This window comes from Calypte anna, chromosome 14 (genome assembly GCF_003957555.1).
Source record: "Calypte anna isolate BGI_N300 chromosome 14, bCalAnn1_v1.p, whole genome shotgun sequence".
NCBI classification, from domain to species: domain Eukaryota; kingdom Metazoa; phylum Chordata; class Aves; order Apodiformes; family Trochilidae; genus Calypte; species Calypte anna.
Window position 1 is genome coordinate 794,577 of NC_044260.1, and position 14,604 is coordinate 809,180.

Sequence of the window (14,604 nt, forward strand, 5' to 3'; positions counted from 1 at the left end):
TAGTGCATTTCTTAAATGTAGAGGTTGTCTTATTCCTCCTGGCAGCACTACACCATAAGTGCTCCTCATCAAGAAGCCAGTGTTTGGGAATTGGTGTGCACCTGCTGCCAGTCTCATCCTCAGAGGTTTATTTCTCACTAACATGGTCCAGAACTTTGGGTGTGGATTCTAGCCTTTTCCACAAAGTTGTCTCTCAGCTACTGACTGTAAAACCAACACTTTCAAATCAAGTTAAAAGATACTGGTGAATTGCTAACAGGGGTGGAGAAAATTCCATCAAATCAAGTGGTCCTGTCTTTGGTTTGATTTCATGTAGAACACCTAACAGGTTCATAATTTTTTTCATGCAAAGATTTAAAACATGATTTGTTGAAGGAGAATCAAGGACATTCAATGGTTTCATGGAGAGCTATACCTAAACAGAAATTAAAGCAGCAGTACAAGTTTGATCATGAACAGAAACCTGCACCCTTCCCTTCAGTCCCTTTGGTTAATAAATCTCTCCCTTTGTGCCAGGCTGGTTCCAATTACAGATTGCTACAGTGCAGGGGACTGTGAAAGTTTACCTAATCCTCTAATCCACATAACCAGATCTTCCAAAGGCTACATGGCAACATTCATCAAGTAGTGGAGAGCCAAAAGGGAGCAGAAAATCCCTGACCCACAAGTGAAAAATGGCTCCTTGTAAATCCCAAAGCCTGCTGCAATAAGGGCTTGTCATGGGTGCTCGGGTTGGTCACAGGGACTTCAGCAAGCACTCAGAATTGCTCCCACAGCCACACATCTGGGCTGCCTAGCAGCCCCTGCATGCTGCTTTGATTGGGCTTGAAGAAGTCCAGGCACTGCAGCCTCCTGGCCATCAGCACTCTTTCAATCAGGTACTCACCAAGCCCTGCAAGCTGTGAGGAAAGTGAAGATGTGGGTGCTGAGTTTCCTACCATGGGGCTCACTACAGCTGGAGAGCCAGGACCCAAATCTATTAAATTATCTTCTGTCACCTCATTCAGTACCTGGTGGAACACAAAAATACAGCAAGTTACACACGCCAGAAACTTCTTCTTGCAGTGAAACACTAAATATAAAGAAAAAAAATAATGGGCACTTCCTAAAAGTCTCTCTCTTGCATACCACCACATAGACTGTCTCTTGGATATGTGGTGATGAATGCAGAATAAGAAGGATCAGCCACCAAAAAAATCTCAGTTTGACTGCTCAGCACAGCAGGAAACCCTCCTGGAGGTCACCTAGATCACTTCTTTTAGCACCAGACCAACAGCAGATCTATGTCAAACCAAATTGGCTACAATTTTCCACATGAGGTATAAGCAGTTTTTAGAAGCAAATCTTTCTTGTGACTGAAGTCACAATGCAGACCCTGTGCTGCAGTTTGCCTCGCTCTGCAGAAGTGGCAATCAAACAGGCAAAGTAAATAGAGGAAACTGTTAGAAGAATGTTGAATAGAAAGAGTGCCACATATGAATTCATCATGAACTCTGCTCTTGAGCACTGCAAAACAACTTGAACATAGTTGATTGAAAGAATAATTGGAACTGTAACCCTTCAGCTTGGAAAGGAGCTGCTGAAAAAGGAGATGAGAGAGGTTCCTAAATTATAAGGCATGAAGAAAATTAACCTGAGCAGCTGAACTGTAAGACACAGTGAAGAAGAATACAGTGGGGCAAATAAAAGTCACAAGGTGGCTTGATCAAATGCAAACAAAATATTTATTACATAAGTATACCCAGATAAAAATCTAAAATTGTGTTGTCAGCTATGGAACTCACTGCTTCTGGATACTGTGAATGCCTAAAATCTGCAAGGACTCAAAAGTTAACAGAGGAAAGAAACTCCATCAAGGATTTAAACACAGATGTTTTACCATTGTGTCCTTCTAAGCTAAGAGTTGTCACTTGAGGTCTGCCACATTCTTACAGCTCTTTACTAGTTATCTACCATTAGTCACTACATGCAGGACCCAGGGCTGGGCAGATAAAAAGCCTGATAGCAGTGATCTCAGTGGGACCAGGATGGGGTAGCTGCTGATAAAGTAGATGGAGTTAGGTACTTACTCCATTGCTGGCATTTTGTGTTGAACGCCCCGATCTGTATCGTTCAAATCTGTTCAGAAAACAAAGCAAAACAAAAACCCAACATAGACTACCAAAGCTAACAATAACCAACGAAAAAGACAAGTTTGTACCAAAGTCAGAACACCCTTGCCACTAAATTTAGATTCCAGTGGTCCAAGAGGGAACCCTGAAAGCTTAAACTCCAAGCTAGGACAAAGGGAGTTCAGTTACAGAAGTTGCATTCTTGGCACATGTGGATATTAAGTTGACTCATCTGATCCTGCAGCACACACATGCCTGAAAAACACTGTAGGATTTGTCTTCAGCTTTTTTTTTTTTTCTTTCTTTCCATTAAGTGCTTCATGATAGACTATTCTGTTAGCCAAGGGACAGGAGGAACTGCAGCACGATTGATGCTCCCAGCTAAATAAGCTGAGCATGGCAGCAAGTCTTACTCCCACTTAACAGCTCCCTCTTGCTGCAATACATGTAAATGAGAAGCCATATGCATGCAGGCACAGCCCTGCCCAGGCAGCACATGGCAAGGGAAACAATGATTAACAGATTCATTTCTTAAAATATCCTGGGTCAGCTCAGAGATCATCAGAATCTGTGTTCAAATGAGCTGGTACTTTCCACAAATGAGAAGTAATGACGTTGGATAAAAATTCTCATGCTTTCTAAGGGAAGAAGTCTGGCAAGTCAAGATCTGGCCTCTTCTCTCCTCCCTCCCCAAGCAGCTGTGCATCTGGGGCTGCAAATCTAAACCCAGCTTTTATAAACTCAAAAAAGCAGGGGGAACTACCACCTCCCAAGCCCTGCCGGAGGTCAGCTTGATCTCCTTCCTTATCAGGAAAAGCACTGCGATGTCTCTTAAGGTTAGACTTTTCCTGTGTTTAAAAGTAGTTTCACATGTAACCCCTCTTTCCAGTTAAAACCCCATAATGTTCATATATTCCCACGAGTGTTCTGCCATATGGACAAAACACAACAGGGAATCTCAAGCAAACTGAAATGTTTTCTTAATGTAGCAGAGGAAAATGCAGACTCCTAAGGCAGCAAAAACAAACTCAGGCTCCAATTTCAATTTTAGGAAACTGTGGGTGTCTACTATTACTGGAAATCCAGCTCTCTTAGCTGGAAAACTAAGACACCTCCCACCTCGTATTTCTCACCAAAAGGCCTAAGAGCCTTTCTGTTCATTTACATCCAAAGCTTCACAGTGAAGGCCAGAGCTCCTGCTTGAGTCCCTGCCAGAGCTCTGTACCTGTACCAGAAATCAGGATGATGAATGGGGAGCTTTTGGCATAGCAGAGGAGGGACTGGAATATATTGAAATGCTCAGAGCAGTGTAGCTGTTCTACCACAAATATCCTGCTAACATCACTCAGCTCATCTTTCAGTGTATAACCACTACAAATACATTAGCTCCAGTCAGCAAAGCCACAGATGGAGGAAAACAGACAAAATATTAAGGGTAAACCCTAATAAGGGTAAACCTTAGTGACACTTACACTCTTGCCACTTGTAGAATCATGCTCGTGCATGAAACCCATTCCATTTCACATAAAAAGCCAACATTTGTTTCAAAGCTTGCCCCAATCTCCTCCGAATGACTAAATCAAAGACAAAAATTGAGGCCACCGAGTCCTCTCTCCAAGCCTTTGCTGTGACAGCAGAGATTCACAGATCCAGAGCCTAATTTATTTTTAAAGGCTTGTGAAACAAAGCCCTGTGTTAAGAGCAAGGAACAAAGGGTACTCTTTAGTGCCTCACTCCCCAGGCCTGTCATTAAGGGGAAGATTAAACTTTCCCAAGACTGCCATATCACGTGTCACCTACTGCAGCAGATGTGGCTGACAGCCCCTTTGTCTAACACATCCAAAGTCCTGTGACCCAAGCCCCAACCCCCAGGGGATGATTCCTGCAGACCACCTCTTCAAAACCTCAGCTTTCTTCAACATTTTAAGTGTTACTTAAAAACAAAACCCTTACACGCATGGAGATCACGCCCACTTCAGGCAGTTCCCCTTGCACCAGCACTGGAACCAGAAAGCTCAGAGATCAGAAAACAGAGCTCACGGGAGCCTCCCTAAGCCAGGAAGCAGCACAACCATTTCTGCAGTGGAACCAGAAACTGTGGCTGTGCTATTTTTGGTGCCAATTCCCTACATCTGTACAGCACGGCACAACAGGGACAGTTCAGAGAGTTTTGCACAAAGCTGCCCTGCAAGTCTGTGGATATGCCCCCAAAAACCTCAATGACTGGGAAAAAAGAAAGTTAAAAAAAAAAATAAAATCCCACTATTTAAAGGAAACAACTGAAACAACTGAAACAGGAAGCTTAATGTAAAAAGGCTGTAAGTACTCTCAGTGGTTTGGTTGTCTGCATTTTGTTATGATGAACCAATGGCCCAGATGGCCAGCTCCTGTCAAGTGACCTGTGGTGGCACTTTAGTGGATGTAAATAGTTGATGGAAAAGGTGCCCCACCTTTCGTATCGGAGGAAGACGTTGTTTAAATCATCATTCACATGCAGCAGCTCCTCTGTGACTTCCTCGTTGGACACCCTTGAGATCAGCTCCACAATTCTCTGCTGCATAGCTCTACAGGTTCGGTTCAGCTCCTAGGAGGAACGCATTGTGCACACACACTCTGAGAAGCAGCTAGCAAAAAGTTGATTTAGTTGAGCTCGGTTCACAGCCAAACATTTCCCCAACTGAGAAACACTAAGACAAGTCTATCTTTGCATGATTAAATGTCACCCAAAAGCACATCTAATCAAACATGCCCTTCAAGAGATGATGGCATAAAACCTTGAGAGCCTATTTACAATTCAACATCCTGATTCTCCTTTAACTCTGAGCACTTCAGAAAATAAATATCTGTATTTTAGTGATCTGTTTTAAGAATAGAACATACAACAGCTTTTCAGAAGAAAGCTTTCAAGGAAAATCCAATCTGCTTTTTTGGCAATATCATCCTTAAATATTAAAAGATGCACATGGTGGAACAAGTGGGAACAAAAAAGTTCATGAGCAACAAGTAGCCAAATGTGTGCCAGGAAGAGAATTGCTGGGGGCACAGAACTTACCAGCTACTGAGCACATGATGGTGATTGCAAAAAAAAGGAGAAGGTGCACAAAAAGATGAACACTCCACGTGCACTTCAGTACTGAACCATAGATAGAAACATTCCCTGCACCTGAGCAAGTCCACAGACAAGAGGCTGCAAAAAGGCAGTGGGAAGTTTCAGAGGAAAATTTTAAAGAATACAGATTATTTTAGATGTCATGCCAAGAAATTTAGATTGGATTTGTCTAAACCAGGAGTTCTCACGCTTCCAGGGCATCTCTTCCATCATGCAATTACTTAGCAGAATTCTTTACTCCTGAAAGGTCTCAGGACCAAAGGTCAAAACTGCTCTGTTGAGGGGGAACTACAAGAAGAAACGTGACATATGGCACGGCACCACTGATCAGGCCCAGGGTTTTACTTCAATAAGCACTGACATTTCAACTAAAGCATGTCCCTCTGTCATCTTCTACCCCCCCACAGCCCCAACTCCACTTCACAGCAAAAAATTCAGCACTAAACAAGGATGACTTGTTGGTACACAACCTTTGGGATGAAAGCAAAAATGTGTTTGTTTTCCTTGCTTGGTCTGACATCCCAAGCTCTGGATAAATTTCACCTAGTGCAATCCAGCTGCCTTAACAGCTTGAGGAATGTGTTCTCCAATGTCAGTTTTGATCCCATCACTTTCGAAGCAGATTGTGACATTTCAGAGGTTTGTTTGCTGCCTTTCCGAGAGGGCTGACAGTACCTATCTATTCTGCTCAGAGCTGGCTCTCTGGCAAGCTGTTTACATTTGATTGTTGGAGAAAATGTCAGGAATTATTTAAGGAGGAGGGCTATATAAACCTCAAAGCAAGGAGTCCTTCATGCAGCACCCGGCTTATGGCTTTCAAAAGACTAACCATCCTTTGTGATCACAAGCAGGTTCTCCACAGCTCTGTGATTCAGCTTTAGGATGCATCAGTCAAAGAAGGGAACCAGTTGGAATAAAGAATGGTTGCTGTCACTCCATCTTATGATCAAGTCCTTTCACCTCAAAGCTATGCTGTAAGGTTATGCTGTCAAGATATTAGTACTTCTTTCTGAATTCAAGTGAACTGCCCTATGCTGGTTGGGTCTGTCTTGGTTTCCTGGAAGCTTCTTTTGTTTTGAGCAGTCCGACCCAAATGGGCAGTAACTGAAAGGCTCTTTATTGCAAAGCCTCTCATCAGCTGCCATGATGGCTCTGAGACAAAGACAAAATACTGCTGCATGGGAGAGACTGTTTTTTGGACGGATTTCAAACTCTGCTGTATCACAGAGAGCAATTCCCTCCCTTCCTCCAAATGTGCTGCTGCGGGAGACCGTCCTCCCTGCTGGAGGATGAAAACAGAAGCTTATTTCTGAAGCCACGGAAAGGCAAATACCATGCCTAGAGCAGCAGCTGGAATGATAGGTCACAGCATTCCTCATCTGTGCTGCACGTGGTGCTGCGTTGCTTCTCTCAGCCAAAAGGCCACCCTGCTACCATTGGCCTGGGGAAACAGGTATGAAGGCTGAGACACGAGCTCATCTGACACCATTTTCCCTTTTGAAATGATAAATCCTGCACTGGACAGCAAGAAACCCCTTCTGATTACCTAGACTAACCTTTCAGACTGCATGAGACTTCACCTGAGAGCTTCCCTTAAGCCACTACCTTCAGGAGAAGCTACAGCACATCTGGAGAGAAAGTGATGATGAAGAATACAAAAGAAGGAGGTATTTTCAGGGCTCAGAGACTGTGGCAATTTTAAGCTGCTTTGTGGTAAAAGAGACCTTATATTCAACATTGGGAACAATTGCTAGCTCCATAGCAAAGAAAGTATTGGAACCAGTTTCAAGGAAAGTTGGGAAATCCTTGTCACTGGGAGCTTTAACAAATGAAGAACATCAAATGATGAGAATAACCAGGGTCAAGCACAGCCCATAACTTAGTATGTAAGCCAAGCAAACCAAGGCAGTGAAGTGAATAACAAAACCCACACACCCCAGAGAAACTCAAGCACAGAAAGGATTAGAAGAACATTTTCTAGGAAACTGTTACCTGGAGTAACTCAAGGTCTGAGGAATCCTCCTGTCCAGGTACCATTTCTGTCAGCATTTCAGACATCACTTTTGTATTCCCACGAACAATATCCAGTTCACTGCGCAGCCGGGCGATCTAAATTGGGGTAAAAAGACAGCAAAATACTGCATCATCTTCTTAGTTTAATCAGATCACTTTCAAGAAGTGACTTTGTGATGACTCTGGTACTGTCTGACTTGCTATCTGAGACTCCAGATATTCTAGCAAGAAAAAAAAGGGAAAGATAAAACATTTACCTGGGAGAGAATTTTAGAAAAGCAAAAAAAATAAAAAAAGAAGGTTGTAGAACCACTCACTATCATCACAGACCCAGATGTGCTCTTGTGGGGAAGGGATGCAACTGGAAACAGCAGCTAAATGCAGACCTCAGTTGCAGTGCACCCTGCAAGGCTCACTCAAGTGTGAGGGAAAATGTACAACGTTTGAGCAGGACCTTTGGCTCTGCAGCTATTTTCTAAAGAGAAAAGAAGTGCCCATATTAGGGCACTCACGAGGGTCTTACAGATGCAGACTTAACTCCCTGTTAAAGGATCTTCCTGTATGCTAAAGACTGAGCCTCTAAAGGAAAGGGGTTAATGAAAGTAACTGCTAACCTACCACACCACCACTGAATGGAGGGGTGTATCAGATCATGAAGCTTCCCACTTGCTGCCATTAGAAGGCCAAACATACAAACCCAAAGCCTAGATTTTACAGTATCACAGGAGGAAAGATTACCAAGTAGAACCAGACCTAGGAGGCAATCAAAGCCAGAAGAGTTAAAATGAAAGCTCCCCTGCAAATTGGTTTCTCATTTGATCCACTGAAAGAGTCCTGCTCAAAAGAACCCTCATCCCAATACCTGTTCAGAATTAGCAGTGATGGGACCAGTCACGTTCAGAGCTGGGGCCTGAGGAGCAGAAAACGCCGTTGGAGAAGACGAAGAATAAGAGCTGGTGCTCATCCTCTGCTGAGACTGGGAATTGTGCATATTTGCTGCAGGATCGACTTCAGGGACGCTCTGCCACATCAGAAAGACAGGAGTTCAGAAACTGAATTGTGACAGCACTTGCTTTGTCAGCAACCTCAGGCCAAACACGTTCAAATATAGAACATAATTGCACCTAAGCCATACCACAGCAGCCTATAAACAAACAGCTGCAACAAAAATGCACACCCCTATCTTTCGACCCAACCCACGTGCATTGAAGTAAATTTACTGTCACAAGAAGAACGAGAAGCAAAATCAAATAAAAACACGGGTCCAAGCTAAAGAAGTCTGAGTTATTTTAAACTAGGAATTTAGTTGCAGGTTTACAAAAAACTGTGATACGTAGATACTGAACTTAATTAATCTTGATACAAGAATTGTAATCGTTCAGTCCTTGAATGCTTGCATTTACCACTTCAAAGATTCATTAATTTCAGTTTTCAGAGTGAATAATCAGAACACCTGTGATCATTAAGCTAGCAGCAGTTCTGTCAGCTTTCCAGACCTAACTTTTCCAAGGTGTAAAGACCTCACACTACCATGGGATCTGTAAGAGATTCAGGCTCTGTACACCTTTAAAACACAGGCAGGACTTGGTTCAGAGCTGTCACCATATTCATCCAGAGTTGAGCAACCATATTTTTGAGAAAAAGAAATACAACTTAAACATATATCCTGCTGGACTCACTCTGAACAAATCAGTTGCATTCGTCTGGTAAAAGACAAGTGTACAAACCCCCTACAAACTCTTTTCTCAGATTTTCTCAGACTCAAGGGTGGAGAAACCATTAGCTTAACAGCCTATCGAATGGAGCTGCATTATGCTTCTCTTACATGTCCTTTAAAAAGCTCTTCCAGGAGTGAGAAAACAAGCCAAATGCAGACACACAGGAGGACAATGAAGAGTAAGCACGTGGCTCTTTAGACATCTCAGGATAATACCTCTGGAACTGCAAGGCAGCAGCTTACCCTCTGTGGTGTGTGAATTGGAGACAGAGCATCAAGATCTGCCATGGGAAACTCGATGCCTTTCCTCTTGAGTTCTTCATAAATATGCACTACACCAGTTAAGTCAGGGCTGCTTCGAAAGGCATCAGCCCAAGCCTGGAAAACAGGAGGGATTATCCATAAACCTTTCAAATGAAGTTCTAGCTCCACCCTGACCTCAGATACCAACTGCAAAACCTTTCAAGCATTTCAGCTTCAAAGGGAAGCTGTAATCATTAGACCTGGTCAAAAAGATTCTGCAAATACCATTAAGACATTCATGTATGTGTTTTATTCAAATACAGACAGGAACCCAGAGCACAGTAGCTATGTCTAGCCTCTGACACCATCAAAATCTGTAAATGCCAATGAAAGCCTCTTTCAAGCTCCTTTACTTAGCACCAATTGCATGCTGCTCTTTTCTTGCATGTTCTATGGCCAATAACCCATGGAAAAAAAAAAAAAGTCTGTGTGCAAGATTAAACTGACTGAAGCAAAATTCATAACACTGTAAAATAAACTTAGGTATTCTCAATTTACTTTGTGAAACACCCTCATTTTTTGCCAATGGAAAAAACTTACAGCTGTCACATTTTCTTCAGTATTTTATTTAGACCAAACAAATAAAACAAAGGCACTTCGCGAGGTTCTCATATTGTGAAACATGCAGTCCCATGAGCAGCAGAACTAATGAAGCCTGGGTTCTGACAGAGCATACCCAGCACTTAGACACCCTGGTGTGTCAGAAAGAACAAGTTTAAAGGGAGAATTTCCCCCAGTCAGAACACTCAATATCTCTCCCGTATGAATTCTCTCGTGTCTGAAGAGATTTCAATTCACACTGGAGCTTTTCCTTCAGTGGGAGTACTAAGTGTTCCTCTCCACTAGCCTGCACTCATGAAGCTGCTAGGAGCATATCTTGAAAGCCTCTACACCCTTTCCCTCTTGGTGGAAATTAGCCAAGTGTTAAAAACTTAAAGGAAGGAAAAATTGAAATATTATGACTGAATTAAAAATGAAGCATTCCCCAAACCCCCCACGTATGTGATGCAGAGTATCACTGTGCTGGATCCAGAAGTACTGTGAGATGTGTGTGGGCTCTGAACTTAATTCATTTAGTCACCACTTTTACACCAGTTCTTTGACTATTTTCACTTTAAATGCTGTTTTTATTCATTTTTCACATTTGACAGAAGAGAAATCAAAGAGAGCAAAACAAGACAATAATATTAATATTTAACTTGCATTCCTATTCTGTTTATTTCTAAGAAAGAGCATTTCCTACCCTTGCCCAGGAGACAATCCATTATCAGTTGCAAGGTTACTAAGTGAGAAGAAAACCCAGAATTGTTGAGTAAATTAACTACATCAACTGCTCTGATGCAGTGCGAGTCCAAACAGCCCTATTTGAGCCAGATTAAAAACAGGTCCACCTGCAAAGAGCCATTCTGTTTCCTTGGAACTGACCTTCCAAAACCATCCCTAATTCTGACAGGGATATTGACTGTACAAGTAACTCCACTTTCTCTGGCTTTTCTGTTTACCTAGGAAGTCACCTGAATGGTGTTTCTACATAATGGTGTTCCCCACTTCAACTCAATTTGCAAGTAGGAGTGAAAAATGTTAGGAAAGAGATGATCTATTTAATAATCACTCAAAAGAAACCTAGAGGCAAAAGTATTGCTGTGTTGCTGTCCCCAACTTTTAATGAGGCTTGTTTGCCCAGCAGGATGTACTAATGCATCCTCTCACTGCCTTCCTATAAATTATGTTGCAATGAACTCACTTCATTTGCACTCCACCTTTTTAATATATTCTCTCTTCTGCAACTCTCTTCCCTGGAGAAAGAAGACACTTTCATTTGTATTCTTCACCTCAGCTGGGAGCATTATCTCCATCAGTGTGTTTCTCAGAGGCCACAAGCAGGACTGGGCACTACAGTCCTAAGTGCTGTCTACACACATTGCAAGACAATTCCTGTCCTAGACAGCTTACAGTTCAACTAGGCAGCAGCTACACTGGCTCTGCCTTACAGATAATGAGCTACACACAGCAGTTAGGAGACTTGCCCATTGCCCAAACAAGCATAGGATAGAGGTGACCCTGAATTCAGATCTGTTCTAAGCCTTTGGGCCAGACTAGTAAAGGTAGATACTTTAGGATGTTGCACTATAAATTCCACTTGGCACCTCATTGTGCTCAAGGAGGTTCATTAAATACCATTGCAAACCCAGCCCCTAAAGAAGTGACCATCCCAAGGCAATTCTTTCAGTGTAGGACACTTTTTGACACATGGAGCCTCAGAAGAATTTTCTGTGTCACTAAAGGTTTCCCCACACTTCATCTTCAGTGACAGTGCTCAGCTACTGGGCAGTAAGGTGGCACAAACTGAGGTGATGAGGCACAGCCATAAGGAATATTTCCAAGGCCTTTTCTCAAGAAGCATAAACAATATGTAATGCATGCTAATTCATCTGCACTGAGAAATAGGCTGAGAAAGTGAGACACAAGATGCTCAACATATGCAAACAGGTAAGTGCCTCCAGATGAGACACTGAGTGGCAGCTTCACCTGCCCTTACTGCAGAAAGACCCAGGAGCACAAGAGTTGTATGGCTGAAGACATATGCACTTTGTACAGCTCTTTTTCCATGCTTCCAACTGCTATTAATCTTATCGGTTCTGTTCTTATTAATTCCATGATATCAAATTATAAAAAGCCTATAGAGGGGGATAAATGTAATGGTACTGGAGCAGAGCTGAGATGAGATCAGTCCCCTGGAATAGAGTTAACTCCATTTGCAGGGAGCTCTGAAGAGTTGAGCCTGAGCTGACTGAAGCAGTCGTGATGTAGGGGATATTTGGGGGTGTGTGTCCACAGGGCAGCTGAGATGAGTGACTGCAAATCACTTTCCCAAACTTGTCAGGCAATCTGGAAAACAAAGTCCCCTGCCACCTCCAGCTGAAGAGACACTAACTGAACCCACCCACAGGCAACTTGCAAAATACTCAGGCTTTTTATACCAAAAGGCATTTAGTACCCAGAGTGAGGCTTTTAGCTCTACTGCATTGAGTCTACTCAGATAAAGCTCTCTTTAATATACTGAGGCAATGACTGTGGGGCTTTGGGTATGTAACAAACACTTTCATCTCAGTTGTATTGATGACTGGAAATCCACTTAAATCCAGGACCCAGTGTAACCAGCATTCTGTAAAATGCTGTAGCAGAGCACACAGTATGGAAACATGCACAGTCTCTCTTTAACAGGACAGTATTTAGCCTCATCTCCCTGTGATCATCTGTGGGCTCAGCCAGAAGAAGAAGAATTGCTTTTAATAAGTGTTAATTTTGCACATTTTTCTTTTAGAAAGCCTTGAGATCACTGATCAGAAACAAAAGGACCCTACAGATCCCAAACACCACCCACCAAATCCCCCCAACCAGCTTATTTCCTGTTCAGAAACCACATATTTGGATTGTTGTACTCTAACCATGTCCTATCTGTCTACCCAAATAAAAAAAATAAATGGGCAGAAATTCAACTGCGTGCTTTGCCACAAAAATCAGGAGCATATCTGGAAAAAACTGTGCTACCTTCCCACAAGAACCACTGCAGCAGTTTTCTATCATTTTAAATACACAATGTCTTTCAGTCCCTGGCGTAGGCAATTGCCTGTAGGAGCTTAGTGATAAAGCTTCCTATAATTGTCAGATTTCCTCCAGGCAGGCACCAATGTTTCCTCATGTGTTGCTAATGGCTTGTGGAATTAACATGGCTGTTTATTGTTATGCTGCACACAAGTGGCAGACAGGCCTACGCCTGAACTTCCCCACTGCAGGCAAGGATCAGACAGTGCACTTTGCCTGCACAATAACCAGAGAAAAGACACCAAAAGCATTTTAACTCCTCTATGGTCATTTACTTTCCTATAACCATCTTTCAAAGGGATTCAGAATGCTTTCTAATGGAGGGAAACAGCTCCATTTTACGGTCAGGGAAACAGACACAGAAAGGTAAGTGTTCTGCAACTGACAGCAGAAGCATGATCCTCTAAAACTTCCTGGCCTCAGATGAAAAGCCCATCACAGAGGGAGGTCTCCAGCTTCTAGATTTGAATGTTAAAATGCAAAGCCACCCATTTAACTTTTCTTAAGTGCTTTTGAGCACTGTGGTACCTCTCTAACTAGAATGCAGACATTTGTCCCTGGATAAAAGGCCCGTGAGTGTGCATGTCTGCTATTCCCTGCCAATCTGGATATTTTTGGTTGGTTTTACAGATAAACAAAACTTGCCACGTTTTTAATGATGACAGCGTGTTTAGTGATGCATAGCACTGAAGCAGACAGTCCCTTCTTTCAGGCAGCAACATATGGGAGCAGAGACAAGCTGTGTACCTGAATCAGTGCTAGCACTTTATCCTGTACAATAGTTGGGGGATTATTCTTGGGCGAGATGATTTTCACCAGAACTCCATCTATGAAGTCACGGTTTGCCACTAAGACATGAAAGCGATGGCCACAGTTCTTCACACAGGTCTCCAACACCTGCACACACACAAAAAAACATCCATTGTTGGAGCAAAGCTTGATCACACACACAGCACCTAGGTGGTTGGTTCCCAGTTTTGCTTTTTTTCTGTATTTTGAAACATTTGAGGGGAGGGAGAGAAGGCAGAGAAGTTACACTTACATTCTTAATTCTTCTTCATTTGCCCCATTTTACCAGAAAGCTTCCTTCTCTACATGCACATGTAGATGTACCTCACCCACCATTAACACATTGGGCACTTTCATGATCTACATTTGCCCATTTTCAAGGGAAAGAAATAAAGTTTCTTCTTCAGTGCAGAACTTCCCAAGCTGCGCAGCTGAACAGGTAAGTGCACAGCATCATATCAAGAGCAGGTAAGACAGAGGACATCCTGTCACAGTGAGATATTAGCAGGCTGGGGCACTCCTCCATTTTCTCTGCTGCTGGAACACAGCTGGACCCGCTTGCTCTGAGCCATAAGCCATGTTTTAGAGTTGGGAATTCAGGTGAATGATCTCCACTCATTCAAAACACTCCCTTGTGAATGCTCTGACAGTTTATACTTTGACATATTTTCCCCCTGCAACCTAGCTAGAGGCACCTTTCACTTGCCATTCAACTGCCACGGAAGAACAGCTGTTGATTTTTCTCTGAAGAACATGATTAGCATGGAGATAAATCCAATGCGTCACTTCTTACAGCCATGCCTAATAGACACTGTGACTCTGGAGCTGAGGAGCCTGTAATTACTCTCCTACTTCAGCTACTTTCATCAGCCCTGATGACACGGGCTCATTCCTGATGAATTTTGCTCTTCCCTGCACAATGGATAATCTCCTGGTTTGGTCTTTGGTAATCTGTC

At 42.8% G+C, this 14,604-nt stretch overlaps 1 protein-coding gene across 2 annotated transcripts in view; it reads right to left on the reverse strand.

Annotated features, from left to right (window-relative positions):
• The window catches only part of TOM1L2 (target of myb1 like 2 membrane trafficking protein), a 56,872-nt gene that overhangs the window by 21,701 nt on the left and 20,567 nt on the right, over positions 1 to 14,604 (reverse strand). For both annotated transcript variants that reach the window (XM_008498879.2, XM_030459546.1), the window contains exons 4-10: positions 13,607 to 13,756; positions 9,194 to 9,328; positions 8,096 to 8,254; positions 7,213 to 7,329; positions 4,562 to 4,695; positions 2,070 to 2,118; positions 887 to 1,010 (exon numbers count right to left, since the gene is read on the reverse strand). In XM_008498879.2, the coding sequence (XP_008497101.1) occupies positions 887 to 1,010; positions 2,070 to 2,118; positions 4,562 to 4,695; positions 7,213 to 7,329; positions 8,096 to 8,254; positions 9,194 to 9,328; positions 13,607 to 13,756 (868 nt within the window). The remainder of the gene's footprint in view (positions 1 to 886; positions 1,011 to 2,069; positions 2,119 to 4,561; positions 4,696 to 7,212; positions 7,330 to 8,095; positions 8,255 to 9,193; positions 9,329 to 13,606; positions 13,757 to 14,604) is intronic.